Source organism: Lissotriton vulgaris, chromosome 12 (assembly GCF_964263255.1).
Source record: "Lissotriton vulgaris chromosome 12, aLisVul1.2, whole genome shotgun sequence".
Taxonomy (NCBI): domain Eukaryota; kingdom Metazoa; phylum Chordata; class Amphibia; order Caudata; family Salamandridae; genus Lissotriton; species Lissotriton vulgaris.
Window position 1 is genome coordinate 642,783,403 of NC_141700.1, and position 27,418 is coordinate 642,810,820.

Below are 27,418 nucleotides of genomic sequence, written 5' to 3' on the forward strand. Positions count from 1 at the left end.
CACTACCTATTGTCTCCCCTCACTTTGAGTGACTGCACAAAAAATAGTTAATTTTTTATTCAGGGGCAAATTTGATACAAAGTGTGCTTTTTATATATATTTTTAATATTATCTCTAAATGGCATTTGGTTACTTTACCTTCACTTCTAGTGCATAGTTGCTGTGTGTACGTGTTTCACTGACATTGTAACATCAAAGCTGCCTGCAGTACGAGTACTTAGCAAAGTCGGGATTTGTTCTTCTCTTCATAAGCATTAATGATACTTAAAGGTATGGTGCAACTGAAAGCCTTTTAGTTGCAAAGCATAACTAGTAAACCAACCACCTCACTTATTGTTTTTAATCGTATTTTTTGGTGCAAACATATAATAGCCACTTTAGATGGGAGCATATCTTTTGTACCATCCGTTTACAACAAAAAATACAATAAATATTCATTGCACGGGTTTGCCAAGAGCAAAAATATTGGCTTTGCCAATGCTTTATTTGTTAAAATCCTTTTTTTGTAGCTGATAATGTTAATAAACAAATAAGTATATTTGTAATAATAGAACATTTTTCCAAACTCAGTAATGGTAGTTGTGTGCCCCCTGGTGGCACTGTACGGCGCTGCTGCTGGTCCGCCTCGATCACAGGAGCAGTAGTGACGGAAGAAGGCCTCAGACGTCCATAGTTACAATTTCGTAGTTGTCAGGAATCATGGTCCCTATTCATTTCTTCGGATTCGGTTTCGAATTGAGGCGGTACACGTGGCTGTAATTTTCTGTGGTGAAAATACATATCCAATCCCATTTCATTTCACGGCGTGGTGGCGCACGCAGCTACCAGTCCTGAAGATTAGGTATTTAATTTAATTTATTTATAAAGTTTTATATAGCGCGAATAAGATCTCGAGGGATGACAGAGCACTTTACAATATGATGGGGGAAGGACAAAAGCAATATCTATAACAATAGTATAACAAGTAGTAGCGCCTGAGGATTCGTTGGTCCCGAATTCTCAATACAGCCTCCACACTTATTTATAAAATGAGTTTATTAAACGCAAATCACTTTAGTTCTCTGTGCCTTCATATCCCTTGAGAGTGCTGACCACCAATATTAAATATGTAAAAAAAGAAGATATGTATATGTACAAAAAAGCGCTAGACAAGGAAACAAAGAAAGGGAAGCGTGCTACTCGACATAAAAAAGCGCTTCAAAACCCCATCAGGGGTAGCAAGCGCTATATAAATACAAACCTCTTTCCCTCTTCTATCCCGCCACCTACCCTTCTCTATCCAAATAACTGAATAACATATCCACTTCTCAAATTACTTCATATTTCACTATATTAATTTTCAACACTAATCCTTTATGGGTTCCGGAGTGGCGTGCTACTCGCCAGAAAAGCGCTTCATCACCCATCAGGGGTAACCGGTGCTATATGAATGCAAACCTTTCTTCCCCTTTTATCCCTCCGCTATCCTGCTCACTCCAAATAACTGACTAATATCCACCACTCAAATTACTTTCATATTTCACCATACTATTTCACCACTAGCCCTTAATGGGTTTCCAGAGTAGTGTGCTTCAACACCCCATCAGGGGTAAAAAGAGCTAAATAAATATAAACCTTATTTCCTTTTCTATCCTTCTGCTATCCTTCCGAATCCAAATAACTGACTAACCTATCCACCACTTAAAATGTACTTGCATGTTTCACTATACTAATTCAACGCTAATCATCAATGGGTCCCAGAGTAGCGTGCTACTCGCCGAAAAAGCGCTTTAACGCCTCGTCAGGGGTAGTAAGCACTATATAAATGCAATTACAATACAATAGAATTTATACCTTCTCGTTTTTACTTTTCACACCGCTTCAGCGCTCGGTAGAGCTGTAGCAATGGATCAATTACTGGCGGGAATGCAGTGCCCACCTGTGGTCAGCGGAGGCACTTACTGAGAAGCTATTGCCCTTCTTTACAGTGATAATATTTTATGTATCTATTTCTGTTTGCACTGTTTTCTAAAGTGATGATCAGGCAGTAGTATACAGACAATTAAACAAGAACTAGGGTTCATGGTGCAGCAAGTCAGAAGAGAGGAAAAATAGATGTGCTGTCCACTCCACAGCACGGGCAGTGACGCTTGGAAAGACCAGTTTGACCAATGTAGCACGAGAGCATGGGATGACCGTGAAACATCTGAAGAGGATCTGAGGTGAGGTGTTGTTGTGGGACTAAACCGGAGTGTCCTGGACTAAGATTTTTAATATATCCCTAGTTGAATATTTAAGGTGCGTGGTGTGGGAGCAGAGGCTCCTGGGAGTAGCCACCTCGGGGCTGCAGCTGGTCTTGAGGGAGTGATTTGGAGAGAACGTGTAGATTTTACTGTGGAACAACTGTCTCATAAAGCAATGTTCTTGTTGTGAAAATGGTGGCCTGGGCATGATGTTGCATACAAGGCTCTATCTAAGACTGGGGCTTCACGGATGCTGAGCTCCTCCACTGACCCTCTTGCTCTGCTTGTACCTTCCTGTGCCCCTGTCCTCCCTGGGGGTATGACTGCTCCAAGGCTGCCTGAGCACAGAGGATGCAGGGCCCATACTCAGGAGCAGGTTACGGGAAAGGGGCGATAACAGCAAGGGTCCTGGGTCCTGTAGAGTTGTGGGCCATAGACCCTCATGCCGAGATAAATGATGACACTGTCTCTAACTGTGTGGTTACTCAACTGGTCCAGGGTACGTGCACCTGACCCCTTTTATTAGCAGTTTCTCGAACTAGCGATGCATGTGATGGATGGATGGATGGATGGATGGATGGATGGGTGAGGTGTGGATGTTAGCACAGCACCTGCAAGACATGTCTTGCAGGACACTACATTCCTCCCAAAATCTAAAAGAAAAACACGTTCTAGCTGTGGAAACAAAACAAGAATAAACTGGATACCACACGGTCCATCAGTCTCTCGAGTCAGTCAGCAGGAAAGCAGTAGGCATATGAACTGACTAGCAGCCCGCCCGACGTTGCCTGGGGGCAATCAGGCTTGCTGGTATTCCACCCGCCGACATCTAATTGCACTGGTCCCGTACTTTTAAGCAGAGTTTTGGGCGCTGGTACTTATTCTTAACTCTGCTTAACCCCAGGCTCACTTCCATTCCCACGTTGTCCGGGGGCAATCAGGCTTGCTCCCAGTCGCCGAAACCCAGGCCCCCAACCACCTCCTCAGCCCATGTTCACTGCCACCTTCAGTGCCCCCAATCATCCGCACATACCCTGCTCCCTAATACTGTGGCCACGCATCCAACGCTGCAAACGAACAAAGCCAGTATACACGCCCCGCTGCAGCGCTAAAGTTTACCTGTCATCCCGCTCCAGTCCGCCTTACTTCACTGCTCCTCGCCGCGGTTCACGTACCTCAGGCCGCTCCAGTGTGGCTAAGTTCTCCGCTCCTCCCCACGCTGTTGTCCACCACCGCTGCAGTCCAGTCCTCCTTAATTCACCGCTCCTCCCTGCGGTTCACGTATCTCAGGCCGCTCCAGTGTGGCTAAGTTCTCCGCTGCTCCCCGCGCTGTTGTCCGCCGCTCCTCCCCGCGGTCCTGTCCGCCGCTCCTCCTCGCTCTCCCATCCGATGATGATGTCCGCACGTATGTGGTTAGCGCACACGGCCGGCGCTACTTCGAAGGGACTACTTTTTTTTATTGTAAATTTTTTAAATAACGTATATATATTTTTTTTATATAGCCTATGTCCATCTACTGGACCTCCCCTTTCCAACGCTGTATTGGGTGTTGCGATTGGTGGTGTACTTTTCGAGTTTACCTGGCTCAAAGGACACAGTTCTCTCTTTATAATAGTAGTATAGATAAAGCTGGCTTCACCAGGACTTCACCACTCGCATTCATAATTTAGCCTGAGTGGTTCAGGACTCAAAAACTGGCTCAGATATCGCGTGCCTTCTGGATGCATGTTGGTTGGAGTCATTCATGTCCATTGTGTGGAGTTGGCCCACTGTGCTTAAGGTGATTAGTGGTTCGTGTCAACAGTTCAAAAACAGGGTTTCTCAAGAGCACTGTCTGAGTCCATCGCAAAGGGTACATAGGTGGTGTTGCTATACTCCTTGAAAACTGTCTTGGCATGCTGCAATCTGTTAAAGTCTCTGCTCTTGGGCCCCACTTGCTATTGGCATGCAGCATTGGGGGTCATTGTTAAGACCATCTCTCACGCTTTTCAAGGCATCTTGTTAAGGTTGCTACAGGAATGCATATGGTCTGCAGTGGGACTGCATGTGTGCCAAGTCTGGGCTGCTGAAAAACCACTGGGGTACATGGGTCCTAGTCAAGACATGCTCTCGCTACCAGGATTAGGATGGATCAGGGGTGAGCAGGTAGTTGCTTGTTGACTGATCCTCAGGTGATATTTGGAGCTTCTTGCCTGTAGTTTTGATGATAGTGTTGGATTACACTCTGGTTGTTCGATGCTCCATGGTTGTTAAAGATGATGCACAGGATGGACTGGCATGATGGGGTTTGCCAGTTGTGTGGTGAATCTGTATGACAGGTGGCGCCAACTAGCCTTTATGGTCTCAGGCATTCTTTGCCGGGTCGTCAACAACTTTGAGTGATGATTGCCAGGTACTTACATTCTTTCTTTGTGGAGGCACCTGTTTCAGTCAGCGTTTGTACTCTGTGTTGCTGAGCTGCCAGTTACAATAGCTGGATAGTTTTCCTGGAAAGTGTGGGACAGAGACTGGGTTTGCATATGATAGCTGCTCACTCTCTGGTCTCCTGCTGGGCTTGTGACAGAGACTCTATTTGCACGTGCTTGCGGTGTACTTCCTGTTCTCCCGCTGGGTTTGGGGCAGATACTTGGTTCGCGCGAGCTTGCATCCTACTCCCGGTTGTCCCACCTTGCTATCGCCAGACGTTCCTTATTTTACCTCGGTGGCTTCTTTGTGTGGATAGACGCCTTCCATCCATGGCTAGAGTCCTCTCAAGTGTGCCCTTCCGGCCTGGCCACTCTTGATCTTCCTTCCTTCTGGACTTGGTCGATCATCAGGTTTCCCAGTGTGAACTGGCAGGTCACACTTACTTCTACTCTTTTTCCTTGGTTCTTTGGCCTGCACCTTCTTTTTTGCAATTGAGACTTCTCATTGTAAGTCTCTTCTCCTGGGTGCAGCAGTGTGCACCTTGTTCTGGGCCAGCCAACAGGGCCTCTCAGTGGTCGACTGCATCTATAGTCCAGTCACTAGCCCTGGGCATTGGGCCCTGGCTTGGTGATGATCCGGCCAGTCGCTAAGCCAATTCTCCTCTGCTTCTCTGGTGCTGGGTGGTGTCTAGCCATGTTTGCTTGTTCCGTCTTCAGGGACTTTTCTGGAGCTCCTACTCCATGGGGTCATATTTGTGGCAGGCCCTCTGTCTCAAGGGTCTTCCTGTTGCCTGACACTCTTCTCCCCTGGATCATTGTGGCATCATGCCACATGGTTGCACATTCCCTCCTTCAGGACCTTCTTCCAAGGGCAGTCAGGAGCTGTGCTTCTGTCTCCGTTCGCTGGGTGGCACAGGACTTGCACCATGAGGCATTGCTACCATCAGGCAGGGTTGGTGCAGTGTGGCACAGTGTGCCTTGACGGTGGAGGGTGATGTGGTCCTTGTGTCTGTATCACTGTCATGGTGTTGTGTGGTTCTATCCACCTTCTGGTCCTGCCTTACTTTCCTTAGGCTTCCCACTGCCTGGAGCCATGTCCACCCTGCAGGCGCAGTCAGGCACAAGGGTGGCTCTGGGGCATGTGAACTCAGTCTCTTTAGTGAGTGGCACTGGTTGAATTGCACCTTTTGGTCCGGGTATCTTCCTGTGATGCCTCAACTCCTTCGTCACACAGAGTCAAGGGTCGGAGCACTCTCCTCCCTTTCATTGCTTGGCTCCTGTAATCCTCTCCTCACCGATTGGGGAAACAGGCTCCTGCCCGCTTCCTCTCTGGATTGGTGTGGTGTCATGCCACGTGTCGCCCGTTTCCTCCTCGGGGACCTGCTTGGAGCTCTCGCTCCATGGACATTCTTGCTTCAGACTAACCTTCTCATGGCCAGAAGACTTTCGGCTTCTAGGTAATCAGGATGGTCTAATGGATCAAGCAGTACATAGAGATCTTGTAGATGGACATGGCATTCATCAGGGTGCCACAGAAGGTGTACATCTTGGACCTGAAAGAAGATGGTTGCATCAGACCACACAAGGAAGGCATGAAGGTTTGTGACAGCTCCATCGCTGGTCTGAGGCTTCTGTCCGTCATCGTAAAGTTACGCCTGGTTACTCAGAACAAAGGACACTGCACAAACCTCCTGTCCAAGGAATGCTCCCTCTACACCCTGAGAGGCAGTCTACAGCAAACTCCTACGTGATCTTTGGAAGAACAAGGACTACTTGTGAAGGGGTTCAGGCCTCGTGATCACAGGATTCCTGGGGGCTGCCAGAACCTCCTGGATGGTGGGGGAGGTAGTGTTGTATCCTCATTCTGACAGAGTACTGGACTGGCATTGACCTCACTGGGAAGCATCCAGGGCTGGGAGGGCTTGAAGAGGCCGGGAGATTCCCATAGTGCCAAGGGTGGCAGCTGTATAGATACCAAAGGTTGACAGTGCCACCCTGGGGTGCTTGGCCTTGCAAGAACCAAGTTTTGTTTATAATCCCAAAATGTTCAAGTCTACACAGGGCTTACAAGGAGAGAGGCCAGGTGACCTCGTTGCCTGCAAGCAACCATGAAAGAATGTCTGTCTACTCTACACAAAGAGATTTCCCTTCTCCATTGCCTCCCCTTGTTTGCCACAGAAGGGCACCTCTATTTTCACCAAAGTTTTATTTTTGTACACTTATTTTTTCTGACAAAGGCTAAGAGCCGACAACAGACTTTATAAATGAGTTCAGGCAGGAGAGAGCACTTTAATGAATACATTATGAAACATACTGCGAAAACATGATTAATTGCCTACATTTTCATGCCTTAAAACCAATGCTGGCCTTTGAGAAACAGGGTTAGTGCCTCTGGTAGAGCTGTGGCAGAATCAGTCACTTGTCTCGCTCTACGAGTATTACATAGGTATTATCTTGTATGGAAATACCTTGAGTTCACTAGCCCACCTAAGTATGTCTATTGAAATCAAATCTTTTTTGCCCATAAAAAGAACATATAAACTCCACCCTATAAACACAACATATTTTCCAGAACACAATTGATTAGACTTCATTAAACACATTTCGTTTAAAATAAATCAAACATAGCACCGGACTGTCCAACCCAAATTTGTTTCTACCTCATTTCCATCATAAAGTTTTAAATGCAGCCAATCCATCCTTCTCAGCTTATTTTATCATAAATATTTACTTGTGTCCAAATCCATATGTAATTAGTTGGAGGATCATCCAGGGCCAACTTTTCACAAGGTTTACAGATTTTCTGATATCAGAAATAAATATTTAAAAAAGAGGATCACAGTTTCCATAACTTCTCTTGAGCCAGAGTAGAAGACCAATTTAACCACTACATTCCTTCTTGTTGCTTACCATTTTCCAGTTCAAAATCACTATTATATACTAGTTGTTTGTGTGCACTGTTTTCTGCTGCCCATTGGTTACAAGTCCCATCAAATGCTGCTCATTTGTTGCATTTGAGGTTGAGTGCTGCCCAGTGGCTCCATGTCCCTTTAGATACAGCTCATTGGTTGCCTGCTGTTTAGATGCCAGCCATTGGTCACATATAGTGTTAATTGTTTACCATTAATCACATGTCTCGTTAGATGCTGCCAATTGTTTACATATTTATTGGATAATACCTATTGGTCGTATATCACGTTAGACGCCATTCAATGCTTGTGCGACACCTAGACGGCTGCCCATAGGTGCAGGTCCTGTTGCATTATGCCCAATGGTAAATATGCCCAGTCATAAGGCTGTTGTTGGTTGCATGTACTAGTGAATGTTTCCCATTGGATAAATGCCATATTAGTTGCTGCCCATTGATTACATCTAATCTTTGTTTACCACAGATACCAAGATTAATGAGCAGCAGAAGGAGAAATCTCCACTTCACATGTTGGGTCACGTGATCATGAACCAGAGCTATATTTGTGCCCTCATCGCCATGATGGTAAGACACTCCTCCACACTACAGGACTGGCTGCATGCAACTAGACTATTCTCCTGTCAGTCTTCGCCTCTCTCCATCGTTATGTGTAGATGCTTACCTTTTGTGGTATCTGTCACTCTCTAGCTATCTGTCTATCTTTATTTTTGTTTCTTTCGCTCTCTGTTCAATGTTTTACTTTAGCAGTCTAACTTCTTTGTTCATATGCCAGTTTTTATCAATTATAGCCCATCCTGTTTTTCGATTCCATTTTTATATCTCCATCTGTGGATGCATCTGTCTCTGAGTGTTTCTATGTAGTTCTGCCATTATGTTATGTTCAGTGCCACTTTCATCTATCTGTCATTTCCTTTTTGCTCCTCTCGCCCTCTTATTTCTGCCCTTGTGAAAGTTCAAGTTCATCAATTGCAACGGCTTCCTACTTGGTCCATTTGCTGGCCTTTGGATGTTAAGATACCTGCTGATCTGCAGTGCAGGAAATTCAAGTCACAGGCTGGAACTGGTTCCTAATGTCCTTCCTTGTCTTTACTGTTATCTGATGCTGTTTGCTGGTTTTAGTTTGTGTTTTAACTCGCAGTGTTAGTCCACTTAAAAACAATGTACAGGGAGGAGCCGCGCCAGCGACCAACATGGTCGCTTGAGCCTCGGCTCCGCCGGCCGCCACATCCTGACCAGCCACCCGGCACATTATCCTGAACCCCGTCCCTACCATCGGGTGGGGGACCAGCACCTGAGTTACTAGGTGAAATTCTGGTTTGTTTGGGTGCTTCGGCGACAGATTATCGTCGTCTGAAACATTGGGGCCTACGGGCGTGGACAAACTGACCCCGAGTGTGGCGCTGTCTGCACCGGAGTGCGACAACATCGGCCTCTGGGACCAGAAGTGACCGGTCGGAACCTGATTTATCGCAGGAGAGCCGCGGCTGGGGTGTTCTGAGTCCACCTATCCTGGTCTGAGGTCGCATTTCTGAGGAAGCTGCCTGGTGGTGGCAATGGCGTCGAGAGGAGACTCTGAGAAGCCTCAGACGAAATCGACGAAGAATACTCGTCAGGTCCAGTCTAACAAAATGGACAAGTACGCCATCTCCAAGGGGTCCCCAGCTGATGCGAAACGTACCCCGACGGGGGGTAGGGATGGCGATTCAGTAGTGGAGGATCCTACTATAAAAGACTTGATGGCAGCGATCACCGGGGTCCAATCTTCCTTGGGTAAGATGGACACTAAACTGGACTAGGTGTCGATTGAAGTGGGCCTCATAAGGGTTGACCTTACTAAAACGACGGAGAAAGTTAAGAACTTGGAAATTAAGACGACGAGTCTCATCGAGGATGTGTCGGAGCTGCAGAAAGCGGTGCGAGATCTTAAGGCGGCCCGGACTCAATTTTATCGAAAGCTCGATGAATATGAAGGACGGGCACGCCGCAATAACGTCCGCATTCTGGGATTGCCGGAGAGGTCGGAGGGGTTGACTCCGGATCTCTTTGTCGAGGAACATCTCAAGCCTAAGGGCCTCAGTAACTTTTTTACAGTGGAGAGAGCCCATAAAGTTCCCGGTGGTCGTCCGAAGACGGGGGCGCCTCCTCGTCCCGTAATTGCCCGGGTCCTGAACTTTCGGGACCGAGATGCTATCCTGCAAACGGCAAAATCCTCGGGCCCGCTGGCCTATGAGAACGCTTCGCTGTTGTTCTTCCCGGACTTCACCCAGATGGTACAGAAGCAGTAGCAGAGCTTTATGTCCATCAAATGGCGGCTGAAGGACCGGGATATGAAGTACTCAATGATGTTTCCGGCTCTTCTTCGGATTGAACATGATGGGAAGACTTGGTTTTTCGATAATCCTGTGGTTGCCGCGGACTGGCTGGATAGGATCGAGGGTTCGGACTTCGGGGCTCAGGCCCGGACAGATAGTGAAGAACAGTGACCTGTCGTCGTGTCTGTGTCAAATTAACATTATTGGTGGCGTAGTGGGACTGGTTGGGGTTGTTCTTTCTTCCCCCTGGACTATTTTTGTTGGGGCCTTTTTTGTATTTTACCGTGCGGGGGACCGTGGTTGGTTTGGGGTGGTGGGGGCGGGCGGCCTGTTGTAAAGTCCTCCTTTCTACTTTTAGATACTTGTAGTTAGTTGGGGGTGACAGGCACACTGCAAGTTGGGGATGTGCGTATGCTACATGCAGGGGTGCAGGAAGGGGGGTTGGGGGATTGGGAATGGGGGGCTTTTGTTTGTTGATTTGTTTGTTTTGTGTGACCAGAGTCCGCTATGGGTGCCTATGGATATCCTGTTCTTTTTCGGAGTTATGAATGGCTTCCGCTAGGTTGGGTTTGGGGTTTTCCGTCCTCAGTTGGAACGTGAATGGCTTGGGCGATAAGATCAAGCGCACTATGGTGAGTCAGCTGATTCACCCGACGTGGCGTTGCTGCAGGAAACTCATCTCATGGGTAAACGTTGTATGGCGCTACACAGGGGGGGCTACAAATTAGTGGCTCATGCTGGCTTTACTTCTGGCTCTAGAGGAGTGGGGATCTTGGTGAAAAACTCCTTTCCTCTCACTATCCAGTCGATGTGGTCTGACAACAGAGGCCGATATGTTGAAATATCGGGGCTTTGGGAGGGTAGGACTGTCACGTTCCTGTCTATGTCCTTCCAGCGTTACAGGTGGATACTTTCCGTGATTTGGGCCGAGTGTTTCTGACTCTGCCCATCAGGATAATGGTGCTGGGCGGGGACTTCAATGCAGTACTGGATGGTGAACTAGACAGGCACTCCTCCCGTGTGCTTTTGCCTGCCCGTAGATGGCTGGCGGATTTTATCTCCGCGTCGGGTTTGGTGGATGGATGGCGACTTCGGCACCCTAGTGATGTGGGTTATACACACGCCTCTGCGGCGCACCACTCACTTTCTACGATAGACTATGTTTTATTACCAGTGTCTCAGGCGGCCTTTATTCAGGAGGTGACTCATTTGGCACGGGGAGTGTCTGATCATTCGCCGATTTGGCTTCGACTGCGCATGGGACAGGGTGATGTGGGTAGGGTTGCACCGATTAATGCTTTGCATCTGAAGGACCCTGCTGTCAGGAAGGAACTTGTACGTGTCACGGATTGTTATTTTCAGGAGAATGAAGGGTCGGTTACGTCGAAGTGCTCCCTGTGGGAAGTGTATAAAACTGTTGCAAGGGGGGAGGTTCTCTCCCTAGTATCTGGACAGAAGAAGAAGAGCAGGGCGGAAATAGATAGGGTGGAGGCGGAGCTATTGGTCTTGGAAGCTGCTGTCTCCTCGGGGAGCGACCCTGGGGCGGGGCACCGCCTCGGATTGCTCCGGGAAGAGTACAGGACCCTGACACGTGACAGAGCAAAGACACAACATGCTACTACGCAGAGTAGAATATATGAACATGGCGACAAGGCCGGGAAGTTGATAGCATGGTTGGAAAAGGAGATTGGGGGTCTCGGTTGGTGCCGGAACTGCGTATTGCGGGTGCGGCAGCTTCGTCGGATCCTCAGTTGATTGTGGATGAATTTGCCCGATATTTTGAGGAGGTCTATACTCGGCAGGCGACTTTATGAAGGGAGAAAATGCTGATATGATTCGGGACATTCCGATGCTCGTTCTGTCTGTCGAGCACAGGGAATTTCTGGACTCTGCCCTCATGAACGATGAGGTGGCGATGGCCATTAGGGGGGTTCACTCCGGCAGGGCTTCTGGCCCGAACGGTCTCCCCATTGAATTGTTTAAGCTTCATGCCAACCGCTTGGCCCCGCACCTGAAAGATATATATCTTGAAAGTAGAGACCGTGGCAAGTTGCCTTATGATCAACGCCTTGCGAACATTGTGGTCATTTATAAGGACGGTAAGCCGCATCTGGAGTGTTTGTCATATTGTCCGATTTCCCTTTTAAATGTAGAGCCTAAAGTGCTAGCCAAACTGCTTGCCGCCCGTCTAGTGAAGGTTATCACAACGCTGGTGCATCCGGACCAGTCGTTTTATGCCGCGTCGGAACACTGCCCTTAATCTCCGTCGGCTCCACGGAGTGGTGGCGGGTGCGTCCCGCATCCATGAACCGGCGGTGTTGTTGTCCCTGGATGCCACTATGGCTTTTGATCGAGTGGAGTGGCCGTACCTCTTTGCGGTCCTGGAGAAGTTGGGGTTTGGCCCTGAATTTATTGGTTGGGTTCGTCTTCTCTACTCAGCCCCCCTCTCATGTGGTCGTAAACAATCATAGGTCCCGCGACTTCTCACTTGGGAGGGGCACTCGTCAGGGTTGCCCTCTCTCACCACTCTTGTTCGCCCTTGCCCTGGAGCCGCCCGCGGCCTGGGTACGATGGGACCGTTCCATTAGAGGACTGCGTTGGACGTCGGAATGGGAGGATAGGATTTCGCTGTATGCTGATGACATCCTGTTGTAGTTGGCCTCCCCTCACAGTACCCTGTTGGTTTTTATGGATATCCTTGCTAATTTCGGGAGGCACTCGGGCTTCGCTATTAATTGGGCAAAGTCGGTCCTCTTGGTGTTAAGTGGTGAACCACCCAGAGTGCCAGTGAATTGCCCTGTGAAGCTGGAATTGGTCAGTTTTCGTTATTTTGGGATCCAGATATCGAAGGACCCTAAGGTACGCTTTAGTTAGAATTTATTACCCCTATTGGCCAGACTGCGTGGTGATGTTGCAAGGTGGAAAGCATTACCACTCTCCTTGTTAGGCCACGCGGTCCTCTTTAAAATGTTGTCCCTCCCGCGCTTTTTGTTTGCTCTGCAGAATTCCTTCGACCCGGTGCCTCCGTCGTATTTTAACAAGATCGAATCTTTGCAGCGCGGCCTTCTGTGGGAGGGGAGGCCGCGTATTGCATTGTCAAAATTGATGTTGCCCTGGTATGACGGAGGTATTGGTCTGCCTAATATCAGGAAATACTATTGGGCATCCCAGTTGGCTCCTATTAATCATGCAATTTATGGCTCGCCGGTAGACCCGGGCTTTGCGATGGACCGTGGCCAAGTGCCCAGGGGAGAGTATACTAGAGTGTTGTATGCGAAGACTAGTCGCTTCCCTTTGGTGGGTCCTCCATAGACAGCGACGAGGGTATGGCACGAGGCTAACAGGGCCCTTAAATGGGCGGGGCGAATAACACTGGCTACGCCTTTGTGGAGCTCGGAGATGTTGGGTAATCTGTGGAAAACGAAAGGGTTTGACTGTTGGGATTTGATTGGAATTACACAGGTGCGAGATGTGTGGGGTAAGGCTAGGGTGGTGACATTTGAGGAGTTGCAGGCCAAGTACCAGCTGCATGATACTGAACGGTTTAGATACCTTCAGGATAGTCATGCTTTACGTGCTGTAATCCCCAGTGGCGAGACACCTCCAGTAGCCTCCCCGCTGGAGGACAGACTGTTGGATGGTTATTTGCCTACCAAAGCAATATCGTTGACCTACAGAAAACTCATTAATCATACTGAGGATCCCCTGGTGCAGCTTAGGAAACAGTGGGTGGCGGATGCATTAGTTCTGGATGAAGAAGATTGGAGGGAGGCGGTGTCATCCCCTAGAGTAGTGGGGGTCCCAATGAGACTTCGTTTGGTCCAACTCACGATTCTGCACCGTTCCTACACCACGGGTCCTGGATTGTTGAGGATGGGGTTGGCCGTGTCTGCAGATTGTCGAAGAGGGTGTGGAATGCCTGGAACGTTCCTTCATATTCTGTGGGAGTGTGAGAAGGTCCGTGATTTTTGGACGAGGATACATTTGAAGATGAGTGAAGTATGGGGTGTGCGGATTGAGTTGGAGGCGCGTCGATGTTTGCTGAATGTTTGGGAGCTCTCCGACCTCTCGAGTCATGGCAAACTCTGGGTCACTCTTGCTTGTGCGATAGCCAAACGTAATATTGCTCAACTCTGGGGTGCTGTTCGGGCGCCTCGGGTTGGGAAGTTGATGGAGGACCTCGACTGGTGTATGTTCCGGGAGAGGTCTGTGTATGTGTCGAGGGGGCGACCCCGCAAGTGGGGTAAGATCTGGGGAGTTTGGAACGCTTATCGTGGGGACATCTGTACACCACCTCATGTGGATCCTGCCAGTGTGGAATCGGAAGACGCCTAAGCCCATTTTTTACATTTTGCTTTATTTGTCTTATATGGAGCTCTATGTTCTCTATGTGTATATTTGCAGTCACTCCATGCGCTCTGGTCAGTTTTGAGTTGTGTAATGTCCCTTTCTTTTGTTCAATAAAAAGATGTTTTAAAAAAAAAAAAATATGTAAGCCACAACTAGAGCTATTAGAAACCCTTTGATACCCGCCGACTGGAATTTCCTCCAAGTTGTTGTCTCGATTTCAAATATATGTGTGCTTAAAGGTCGCAATTTTTATATGCATACATTTCTCTTGTGTGCCCCCAAGCATCCTCTGTTCTGTCTGCGTAAAGCATCTGTTACCATTTACATGGTCTCTTGGTAGCAACGCTCTAAAGAGAACATCATAACAGAAGATGGCTGCATGTGTGTTGGATGATGGAGATTTATATGTTTCTTACAGACTGTTTTTTAAAGTTTACCTGGTCAGAGGTTGGATATATTCGTTTAGGCAGAACCATACACAGGTTTGGTGGCAAAACGCCCGAATTCGCGACCTCCAATCTGTTTTGTATGGGGACGACACTGTCACAGGAAGGGCACCAAGATTCCTAATGCAAGCAAGAAACATGCCCCACTAATCCTCTTTAGGGTGCGAAAGACAGCCGGCGCACTGGACCTTTCCACCCATGTGCCCTGTGACCCTGCATCTGCTACACAATTCATGGCTGCACTCCTGCACGTACATGGATCAGAGAGGAAGATGTGCATGATCTGCATGGCATGTAATATAGTTCCCTGAGCATAAGAAAGGGTGCCCCTCGGTTATTATATACATGGTGTCAAACTTTATGACCTGTCGATAGAATGTTTGTGCAACGACCTCAATGCTGGTGTTGGATGGTTTCAGGGCTTCTCCATACAAGTAAATGCCTCTGTCCCTCGACAGATGATGCTCTTCATTCATCTATCATTTCTCCCTTGATTTAACTTGTACTCATCTCTGTCCCAAGCATAGTTTTAGATTTTTGCTCTACCTTAAAAGATTACTTGGCCCAGTTGCATGTTGTTGCTGCGTTATTGCCCCAAGCCTGATTTCTACCATTGAAGGACAGAAGAATCTTTCGATAAATCCTGTTGCACAAATCTAGAGGGGATTGGGAGAACGGAGGATTGAAAGGAACTCCTCAAAGATTGGTGCAACAACTTGAAACGGTCTGAGGTCACTCACTCCTAAAATAATGCACATTGGCCGGGACATGGTTATCATTGCAACAAAGTTATTGAGTTGGGTGTTGGGAGGGTCCTGGGAAAATTGCAGAAGGTTCTGCTCTTTATCCATTTGCTAGCTACTTGAGGCCCATTAAGGTTGGCCAATATTAATATTACAAGTTAACTCCACCCTGAGTATCATATCCAGAGATAGGATAGCTTATTTAGGATGACATGTGGCCCTTTTCATCTGGTGTTCGTGATAAACCTTTCCCTCAATATCCTCCCTCGGACCTACCAACCATGATAAGAGGGCCTACCCTTAACTCATACATCAATGTAGTCTACTCTCAGGTCACACTGAGCCTTTGCTTATAACCTGGAAGGACTTCCTAAACGGATTTCTTCGAGTACCTTGACAATGGTGAATGTGGAGAGGAAGGCAATCTTCTTTTCAATTATTCCCTCCAGTATCTGTCACGGAATGCATAGTGAGCCTTAGCGGCTTCAGGTAGATACAGGTGACTCTGAAAACAGCATAATGGCATGCAGGGCTAATTTAAGAGATATGTTTATATGCATTGAGATAGTATTTTCGAAAGACTCCGTTCCCATTTTAACTAAGAGAAACTGAGTGAAGAAGTGAAATTACTTGTTTAAGTCTAAACAGAAAGTACTATAATGAAAAAGGAACAAGAGGAGAAATCTCTTGGAGAAGCCGTACACTTTGGAGGACTGTCTAGGCCTCAGTCATCAGCGGCCTGCACTTTGATGAGCTTCTCAATAAAGTGCATGGACAAACCTAGCTTCTTTTACTTTGAGACCATTGAAGATCCATTGATGAGTGCTGATATCCAGGTAATATATTTAAAGTACAAAACTTGACCCCGTGCAGTCCAGCAACTGATCCATAGGCATTCAATGAGGGTTTAATTTCACATTCAAGAGGAAGTTGTTAGTCTGGCAACTCCATTCTTACAGATAGCCAAAAGTTCACCTGGCACAGATGAACTCAGCAGCCAGAATATTTTTAATGAGCAGAGAAATTCAATCAACCCCTTTCCCCCAGTGTATTGTGACTTGGCTCCCTCTTGACCCCAGAATTAAATTCAATTTGGCCTGTGTAGCACTGAGCCCTTCCACTTCAAAAACTAGCCTCCTTTTATTCGAGCCTAAAAATCTCTGGAAAAAATGTAAATCTCAGGTTTTTCGACTTTCTAAGACATTAACCTTAGACATGTAGGCCTTCCAATTCTCCTCATGTGTAGCCACCTCTCTTTGAACTCGCTACCTGATGGCCAACAACAATTCCAGAAAAAAGCGAACTTATTGTTTTCTTCTATATTTTGATCCGTAACTGATATTCTGTATTTCTCTTCCTCTGCTTAAATATATCCAAGCAGCCACTCATTTACCTTCTCTCGTCTTCTGACCTTTTCCCGCCTCCACTGACTTTTCCACTTGCTCCTATTTATACCTCCGACTGTCCTCATCCTTCATGATTTACTCCTATTTTAGCTCCTTTGCCCCATCGTCCCTTACTCTCGTCTCTCCAGCTGTCTTCTCCTATATATTGCCCTGATTTCGCCCCATTCCCTCTTTACTTGGTCTGCAATCTTCCCAAACCAAACCTCTCTGATTTGCAAGCTCAAGTTAAACAGTTAAGGATTTGTCAATCCTTAACTGTTTGTTTTCACTTATTTCCCATTCTGTGTTCAGCTGTTTCGAGTCCTTTCTAGCGGACCGCCGTCAAACGGTCTGGGCCCCTCCATACTCTGCCGTAGTGCCGCCATTGGAGGTAGGAGTTCCTCAGGGCTTAATTTTGAGCCCTACTCTCTTTAACATCTTTATGGCCCCCTTGGCGACACTGGCGGAGTCATACGGTGCCCAGATGGTTTCGTATGCGGATGACACCCAGCTCCTATTCTCTTGCATGAAGGGCGCTGATTTTGATGGAGAGAGTATTAAAGGTTGCCTTGAGGCCGTGTTTAAATGGTTCCAGCTAAACAGCCTCAAGTGCAACTCGGACAAATCAGAGGTGCTCTTTTTTGGCTGCCTTTCGGACCCTAGGTGGAAGGCTTGGTGGCCTGCGGCCATGTCTCCTCCTTCCGCCGCTTCTGCCACAGCCAAGAATCTTGGAGTAATGATTGGCAACTGTATCGGAGGCCGTTCTTTTAGACGCCTGGCGCCACAATTGTGGAATTCCTTGCCGGTCACTCTGAGAAAGACTGTCACCCTGCTAGCTTTTAGGAAAGACCTGAAGTCCTGTCTTTTTGTTCAGTAGAACCGGCCATCCTCTGCCTGCCCTGCTCCTCATCTGGTTTGAAGCGCCGGGACACTCCTCGGAGTAGCTGAGCGCTATACAAAAGATACAATAACATAACATAACATAACATAACATAACATAACATAACATAACATAACATAACATTCTCTCTCTCCCATTCTTGCTTTGTCTGTGTGATATTTTTCAGGCCTCCTTCAGATTCGTACTTTACTGTTGTTCTTAGTTTCAGAGTTCACCATTCTCTGTAACGAGATCCCAGTCTTCATTGGTTTTAAATGTGACCTATATCGGGCTTGGGCAGATGCGCACTATATGGAAATGGAAAGAAATAAATAAATTCACCTCTCTATAGAAAGGACACATGGCTGATCATGGTGTAATAATATTTCAATTGAGGGAAGGGGATGATTAGCGCTTGGCACTGAAGGTCTAATCGTAGCAATCTATGTTCAAGCCAGCCCCCAAACAACTCTTCAAACAAGCATTTGCAATACGTCTTGCATTTGCGAGAGTTTAAGCTATTGCCATTATAAATGACAATGCCTTTTGTTTGTCTGTTTTGATCACTAAAACATAAATTAAAGGCATTGTCATTTACAATGCCAATAGCTCAAACTCTTGTAAATGCGAGACCTATTTAATTTCAAAGAAACGGCAGCCATTGTCCTGGGCCCCTTGGGAAGTGGCATGGCACGCTGAATGTTGCAGGAAAGCATGACGTGCCTGCAGTAGGAGAAACTCAAAGAAAATACAGACTAAATAATACATACCGTGTAACAACACAAGTAAAAGGGCCAGTCCTCATGAGGGGTTACATATGAAGACAAGGCAGTACTAAGGAGGCACTAACAAGCCTATTAATGAATCAGAAGCCAGCATTTACGAAGGACATTGACTCAAAATACAGCATGCCTCGTAGGGCAGCGCATGCGCTGCCCTGGCTCGACCTAAAAAGACAAACCTATTACTCATGTAAATACTTTGTGCGTGAGATTTAATTGAAAGACAACAATGCATTCCACTGCAAACTAGTTTCCAGTTTTTAACGGCACTAGGTGCTATATAAATAAAGATAAAGTAAATAGTGGGACTGTGTCCAACAGAATATTTCTAGGGAAGTCAGCAGCAAATGAAAGACCTTCACTGTGAGGCTGAATTCATTGCTCTTCGAAGCAAAGCATCTTCTATCTTAAGCAGATTGGGGTTGTAGTACAAAAGAGCCTGGCCACCGATGAACAATGGTGTAGTTATAATTAAATTTGCATGCCTTTAATGTGTATTTCCATAGAGAAATGGAAATGCACAGTTTTGAGCTGGTGCTAAAAGAAATCCTATTGCCCTAATCAACAAGACATCCTGCCATTCATATTGGGGAGCACCTTTTTTTCAACAGTCTTCTGCATTTAATGCTAATATAGCTGTTGTGGGATGGTTGCTCCTAGTTGCCTCAAAGTTACATGCAGACTTGTCTAAATCCGTTTTGTTAAGCATATGTCCTTTATACCGGGCAGTCTTAAAGCTTTTTGTTGCCCCATTAAGTACCCCAGAAACATGCAGACGAAAGCAAAATCTATCAGGTACTCAGTTAGGTTATGATGCTGTAATGTTCCTCAATGGTGCCAAAAACCTATTGTGCCACATATGTCAATTCTGGGTCCCAATCTGCTGATGTTCTTGCTTTTGAGCCTTCTGTACCATCTCCTTACTCATCCCAAGGGCCAAACCATGTCCCTTGTTATGGTGTTGGCTCTCGAGCCCAGTGGGATACGAGGCACTCCTCCTTGGCAGGGTCATCATGCATCAGAAAGTTAAAAGAAGTGACCGCCTTGTCTGTGGAGATGTTTTAAAAACATTGGTCTTTTGGGTCGGACTATATTCTTGACCAATCAGATTTCAACTGCATGTGCATTAAAGCTGCTCTAAATATACTTTATTGGCAGTAACACTGGAAGCCCTCTGCCAAGAATGCTGTTAAATATTACACAGGAGTTACAAGTTTACAGATAATGGTAGGGAGAATTTATAGGATGCAGAAGGAAGCCATGAAACAATAAGCCACGAACAAGACCTTACACCATTTGTATAAGTTGCATAAATGTCCCCTGGACCAAAGTTACACTGCTAAGCAGACACAGAATTTGGTGGGTCCCTAACTCCACATACATGCTTGAAGGTACATGAGGAACACTGATGAGACTATAGCCCCAGATGAGTTTAAACATGGAAAAAAGTACATTGCTCAAGCTCTCCACTGTCAGTCCTGCAAGAACCAACTTCTCTTGTGCACTTAATTCAGCTGTGCAACATCTTAGTCTGTACTAAAGCAGTGTGGTCAACATTTAAATAAAAGTGCTTAGATTGTAGTCCACAGTATTAATTTATCGCTCCTTACATTGGTCATGTTTGACTCGCTGAATGTGTTGACCATGTTCTTGCCACAGGTCTGGAGTATCACCTACCACAGCTGGCTGACGTTCGTGCTTCTGCTCTGGGCTTGCCTCATCTGGATTGTGCGGAACCGGCGCCAGTTTGCCATGCTCTGCTCCCCGTTCATCCTGCTCTACGGCATCTCCCTGTGCAGCCTGCAGTACGTCTGGGCAATGGATTTGGAGTCGGAACTTCCAACAAAGATTGGCTTCATGAGCTTGACACAGCTCGGCCTGATCCGGTCGCAGTATCCTTGCTTCCACTTGGGTGCCATGGTAAGCCTCTCATATTGGGTTATTGTTATATGGATGGAGTTTGCCTGTCAATTGGTTAAAGAAAGATAGTATGAATCAAATAAGGATGGCTCGGAGAGTTGAAAAGTCATGCAAATAAATTGTTTTGTTTTTTTGGCTCAAAGTCCATCTTTTGATCAGTCATCAGCAATGGTAGAGGTCTCTCTTGTGGTTCAGTGCTGTTAATGTCACTGGCGTAAAGCCTCCAACAGAGCCGTGTGTGTAGAAGCAGGGGCCAAACTCAGTCATGTCCATTATTCATTCATGCTTTAAGGTTTTGTCGGCATTCAAACTGTTAGTGGTTCTTGATGCGAAAGGGGTTAGTGCCCATTCATGTGAGGGGTTGTTGGTGCTTCCCATTTCGCTGTTGTGAGTACTTTTATTCTTAGTACTTTTTGGAAACGTTTTTAGGGATGAAAATCAGGTTGATACTTTGGAGATCTTCCATACTTTGAGATATAAAGTCAATAGCTCATCAGATCCAATCTTTTTTTGACTTTACATCACCATTCATTTTATTTTTGAGATACTGGCCCCCAAGAAGTAAATGCAATGAGTGTCACTGCTGATGTGTGTATTGCAGGTTCTACATTTTTCTGACAAGAGCCTAACTTCTACTTTTGCTTTGCTTTTCAGCTCCTGTACACCCTTACATTTTGGCTCCTGCTGAGGCAGTTTGTGAAGGTGCAGCTCCTGAAGAGGAAGAGGAGGACATCGGTCCCACTGACAGAGGTGGCCGTGGCAGAAACAGGTGCGTGGAAATGTAATGAGTTATGCACCCAGGGAAGGCTTTAGTGATGGTGGTGCCCGGTGCTACAGTCTTTTTTTTACCCTCTCCGCCCCATGACCTCCTTCTTCATGAATTCCCTCACTGCCACCCTCCAACAATTCCCCTTATCTCTCCATAGCCTCTCTCTGACATAGATTTCATTATTTTGTAGTGCTGCTCCTAGTTAACTCACACTCAGTTTTGTGATCTGAATGGTACACATTCTTTGCAGCAGACCCGTTAACTCTCCTCGCTACTTTATGATGAGTCAAAACTGCCACTAGACAAAATTCTGATCTGTCACCAGTAGTAACAGTAATCACCAGTTTTATCTTGACATTTTTATTGTTGCCTGAAAACTGCTGGACGCACATTGAGGTTCACGTGCCTTTAAACCAACAGTTATTTTTCAACACAGCGCCCCCACCAAATTTAGGGCCAGGTACGGCTGCACCATTCGCACTGCCCTAAAGCCGGCCCTGTACGCACCTATGAACAAAGTTTAGCCAACTTCTCTGTAGTGTAGTTCCTAGTTTCCCACTAGGCCCTGCGCATTGGAATAACATAAACAGTAGTATCGACGTGGAACTGCTTATATTCCAGGCCTCCACTGACTATGCTAAACTTAATTGGGTTGTGTTACCAACTAGCTCAGAGGTCACTGGAAACTTTCTTCTCTGCATAGGAAGTGATCAGCTTCCTTGGCACAGACAAGAAGGGATTCAGCTTTCCAACAACCGTGCAACATGACAACTTTGCTCCTCAGATCAAGAGTCGATCTCTAGGGTCGTGTGAAACAATAGACATAGATTTCACTCAGTCAGTCTAGTGCAGTTTACTTTCACGGTATGTAGAGAATAGAGAGACGGGCGTGTATCAATAAAGGTTAACATTTATTGAACAGTCTTTCTTCTCGTACAAGAGAAATGTATTGCCACAATTGCAATAACTGTTATTATAAAAAGTACGTACAGTAAGATAAGAATAGCAAAATAGAACTGTAAAAGCATTGATATGGTTTCTTAGCCATACAATGGTTTAAAAGTAATAAAACATATATACAGTCATATATACATTAGGCTAACATACTCAACTGGTGCTTCTAACTAAGCCTACCCCAGTGTGCCTGACCTAGGCCTAACACGTGAGAAGGGGAGTAAGTAAGTAGCTTAAGTTAAGTTGGTTTTGCCAAGGTTTGTTTCAAGAATTCTCTTCTAAGGGTTTAGTCAACACCATACCTCTGAATAGAATGATGGAGGATTGGTATCTCCTTCAGGGGTCTCTCTCGATATCCCAGTCACCTGCGAGGGTAAACTGGAAGCGCCGGGACTGGATTTCTCTGCACGAGAAAGGCAGCGGCTTCTCTCAGCGCGTCTGGAGGAAGGAGGGGTGACAGCGTCCGCGGGCAGCTGGGCTGGATGTCTTCGCAGAGGACGGCTGCACGGCTCCTCAAGCGTACTGCACCATAGGTCGCGCTGTAGCGGCGATAATGGTAATCAGCAGCTTCACCACCACAGGATAGCAGGCTGCAGCGACAGAGTGCTAGTTTTTACCAACACGGGGTCATGCAGGCAGCTGGCATCAGCAACATGTTCGCTCTCACAGCTCACAGCTTCGCATTGCTTAAGGCAACGTTGGTAATATTTATACCTGACAGGTGCCGGGTTTGACGCAAGTTTGCTGGACATAAGACGTCAATTAAGATGTCACTAGGAAGTGATAGTTATCAGTTGCTCATTAGAGTTCCATTACTAATCAAAACATAGCAAGCGGGGATTTCCAGGTTTGCTAAGTTTTTATCTTGTTGAAGAACTCGGAGTGTTATCTAGGAATATCAGATAGTGACTGCTGCTCTGTCATTGCACTAATTGGTCGCAAAGGAAGTAGCAGAGAGTCATGCTGGAATGTGGCTCTGTGGCTCTGCTCGTGTGAGGCCAGAGATGACTTTTCAGAAAATCGTACTTGAACGGTTATGCCAATATAGGGAAAAAGGGCTTTATAGCCGAATAGGGGCATAAGGTCACAGTATCGATCAGGAACCTAGATAAGCACATGACACCCACTCCACGAATTCATGTCCATCAAAATTACTAAAACTAAGCAATTGGATGTATGTGTAACATTGTGTAACATAGCCCACCCCAAAATACATAAATGCATTTGAAATAGGCGTACTTGTAATACATGGAATTTAGGTACTGTACGTAGTGTTAAAGCATAGTAATCATTCAAAAAATTATTGCATATGAAATCAATGAACGATTATGCATAAAGAATTACACATGAAGTATCTCTGACAGAAGAAATGCGAGATAAATCATCACATAAAAATGCATTGTAATAATATGTGTGCTAGAGGCTGGTGTTATGTTGTTATGTCTCTAGATGTGTTTTTAGAAATAGAAGTGTGAAGCTTCTGTTCTCTAAGAATAGTTTTTACGTTAAGCAAAGAATTGTTCGTGCCAAAAGGAGAGGGTCAATATTAAAAAATTGTCCAATTCAAAGAAAAATCAGTTTACCAAAGCTCCTGGCAGTTTCTGTTGATCAAGACTGAAGGCCGAATTCAGAGTTCATGGGAACGCTGTGTGTCGGAAAGCTTCTCAAAAGTTATTGTTTCTCTGTGGGTGAGAACATCGTATCAGACAGGCTCGCAAAGAATTGGTCTACAAAATCAGGTGATAGTTCAACCAAATTAGATAGCGCTGAAACTTGGCAGGTGTGAGAATGATTGCTGTCATCGAAGGCAGGATCAGCAATGCTCACAGAACGTTGTACCTGGATGATGTTGCTTTTGTCACTCGCTCCACTGTTACCACTTGGCTGTAGTACAGGAGTCTCCACGAATGCCGTCATCAGGATTGGTAGCCGCTGGGGACAACACAATGCGTGAGCCGTTATTGGACTTAGCAAAGTATCGACGTCCATTGGTACTGCTGATGGAAGTGAAAGACAGATGTCCAACACGCATTCCTCGCCGCAAAGCATACACCGTAGCACAGGTAAAATGCAATTTTGCCATATCGGTCTGAATGAAAGGAACCAGGTCATGTTTAGATCTCTCAGCCTGGCCAATCCGAGGACGTTAGTTATCCTGTCCCTGTAGCGCATTGCTAGGATTGTCTCTTCCATTCCCATGGGAGCTATGTCTGAGCCGAGGCTTGCCATAACGTAGCAGGAGGGTCAAAAATAGAATCCCTGCGATGAGTCCAAAAAATAGTGGAATACCACCAAAGATGGAGTGCACAAAATTAGGAAAGATTCCCAAAATTGCCTGGAAGGGTGTTAGCAGTCCCGTAAAGACTGTCTTAAATATGCCTGGGATGCTTGTAGCACTAGACATGTTAAGGAGTTGGTCGAGCATTTGTACGAAATGCACGGGGCAATTTGTTGATAAAAGGTCATGGACTTCTGTAGCCGTCCTTGCGACTAGAAGATCATACGTCTCTTTAGATGACGTTATAGGCACTGTTGTCTGTAAAAGCACAGATTTCATTTTGCTTAATGTATCAATTCGTATAGAATAGAGATTCAGACGAGGCCAGAGGGGAGTCACTGTGTCTGGAGGCCCGCTCGGGAACAATGCTTGCATGCAACATTTGACCATGGACGTTACTTCTACTAGATAAGAGTCCGGGCGCGAGGCCACAGCACCTGTGATCCGTTCTTAGAATGTAACTCCCGTTTGCGAGTTGCATAAAGAAGGGCTCTATCTGAGTTGCAGGTGTGACTAGCTGGTGGCATGAAAGGTTGTTTGAATTGCCATCACATGCTCCGTGTAAATTAATACCCTGACACAAAAGTATACCGCTTAGTGAGTGTTTACAGTTGTCACCACTAAGAAATACATTTTTGTCGCTGTCACTATAGCAAGAATGAGTGTATGGTAATTTCCATTCGGATTTAACATATCCCTTACCCAATTGTTCATATTGGCCAGCAGGTATGTATTCAAGGCACTTTTTAAAGCGGAAAGTTGTTATCGGAATAGTGATAACCCCGTGTATTATCCATTCAATGACAGGACTCTCTGACATTGTCAATGGTAATCTCTCGAGTTTCTCGATGCTCAAGATTGTATAGTCTGCTCCTTTCTGTGCCAAACTGATCTGTTTATCAGTAAGGTTAAAAATGGAAAATAATGACGTTGTGTTTATCAGACGCCAAGGCACATAGCCTGAACGAAGATTTTGCAGCGTCCAGCCTAGTTCTATAATAGAGCGTAATTGAGACTGGCCATGTTGTAACATTAGCAAATCTCTGTCTATCACATCAAAGGCAGAGGATACAATATTGTCCAAAGAATATATTCTGGAAGACAGAGTCATTAACCCATTGTCTACTACAGAAAGTGATTTTTCCAAATTAATACGATCAATTTCTCGTATTTTTTCAGCAGTTCCAATTTGCTTTACTTTCCAAGCCTCGTTGTAAGCAGCATAGATGCTGGTCGCTATGAAACGCTTTTGACGCTGTTTGCGTGGTCCAAAAATGAAATCGCGCAAATCAGCACCATCTTTTAATAAAGACAAGTGTTGCTTAATTTCAGCCAGTGTGGATGTAGTTAGCCATTCTAGGCAGAGTTTCCCTACACTGTATGTGGTTATAATACCTGGATGTTGTCTCTGGGAGTATCTTGGGTCTAATCTGGTCATTTTTAAACCCTGTGTTTTGTTCAGGAATCGATCTTGACAGCTATTTGTGTCTGTAGGCCAGATTAACCATTTTTTCCAATCAGGATGTGTTCTGTTGAAATGTAAAATGTGTGACACGTCTAACTCATTATCTGCAGTTGCATTCTCAGCTATTGGCTTTGGTATAGACGGTGTTTTCATTTCTTTGTTTTTGGCTAGGCCAAGACAAGATGTTTGGTGTACAGTGTCATTTAAAAATAACATTTGTTCTGGTATCATGCAGGTTCTAAAAAGTGCTTCTATGCCTTGCACCTGCCAATCTTTTGTACCCCAAATTGATTTCGTTTCAATATTAGTTTTCCAATAATCAAAACCAAATGTCATCATTTTGTCATAAAATGCTTCTGAATATATCAATTTTGAATTTGTCAGCATTGTTTTCATTCCTGTTTTATCTAACAGTTTATAATAAAACGTTTCTGCATCACTGGTGTTAAACCCTGAAAAATATTTGAATTTCTCAAAAAATGCTTTAGAACTGCTTTTAGGTGGTGTAGAACAATGTTCCCATTGGTTATACATAAAAACATTTCTAGGCTGTGCAGATTTATGCAAGTAATGATCCCCATAGTGGGTATAACAGAATAACTGCTCATAACTAGATGAACCTTGTAAATAATCATGATCTGTGAATCTAGCTGACATTACTAAATCAGACATCATGTCATTAATACTGTTAAAGTCCCAATTATCAGAGAATGTACTTGGTGTAACAAAGTCACTTAAGGAAACCTTTAGTTGATGAGGATACTTCAGTATTTCGACCGGACCATAGATCTCATAGTCTGTTTTCTCCCATACTACCCCACCAGGTATTGGAATTGCTGTGACATTTACTGTTGACAGTTCTCTTTTCTTCACGTGGGATGATCTGTGAGGTTTCAGGACTAGGTTGATGTTCTGACTTGCTGTGTCCATTCAATTGTAATGAACTTCCCTAAAATTAAAACTAAAATTAGGCATAGTAGGAGTATGAATACCCCTGAGATAATCCAATGCTCAATCAACGGTGAATCCAGATATAATTCTTTGATTTGTTGAAGGAGTCCTGTTGTATTTTCTTTAGAATACTTTTTTGTTTCTGGCATCACTTCGGGGTCGTTAAAATCTTCAGAGAAGTTGTCGAAGTTGATGAAATAACCAGAGGCAGTTCTGTCAATTGATGGGATTGTTCTTTCAATCTGTCTCTCGGTAGCACTTTCTGATGCCACATCATTGTAGACTGGTGTTGTTTCTTGACGAACTGTTTCAATATGTGTTTCAAGAGGCACGAGTTCCATGGCATTTTTGCATAGTCCTTCATTGTGCACTGCAGGCTGATCGAATGTGATGAGTCTTTCAGTTTGAACCTCTTGGATTGTTGCAAGTTTGGGTATTCTGTTGTTTCTTGGGAGTCCACTGGGCCTACTGTTGATTATAGGCCACATGCTTGTGGTTTTACCAGATCGATGGACACAGCTCTGTTCTCCTTTTTACCAGCAAGGGGCGGTAGCACAACTGATCTTGTTCCGGTGACTGCTAAGACAGGTACTGCTTTTCTGTAAGAAGGCCCAAATTCCTTCTTAA

General features: G+C 45.5%; 1 protein-coding gene across 2 annotated transcripts in view; it reads left to right on the forward strand.

The window, feature by feature from the left end:
- PIEZO1 (piezo type mechanosensitive ion channel component 1 (Er blood group)) overlaps positions 1-27,418 on the forward strand; it is a 901,942-nt gene that overhangs the window by 604,052 nt on the left and 270,472 nt on the right. For both annotated transcript variants that reach the window (XM_086945809.1, XM_086945810.1), the window contains exons 11-13: positions 8,020-8,120; positions 20,114-20,374; positions 21,029-21,143. In XM_086945809.1, coding sequence (XP_086801935.1) covers positions 8,020-8,120; positions 20,114-20,374; positions 21,029-21,143 — 477 coding nt within the window. The remainder of the gene's footprint in view (positions 1-8,019; positions 8,121-20,113; positions 20,375-21,028; positions 21,144-27,418) is intronic.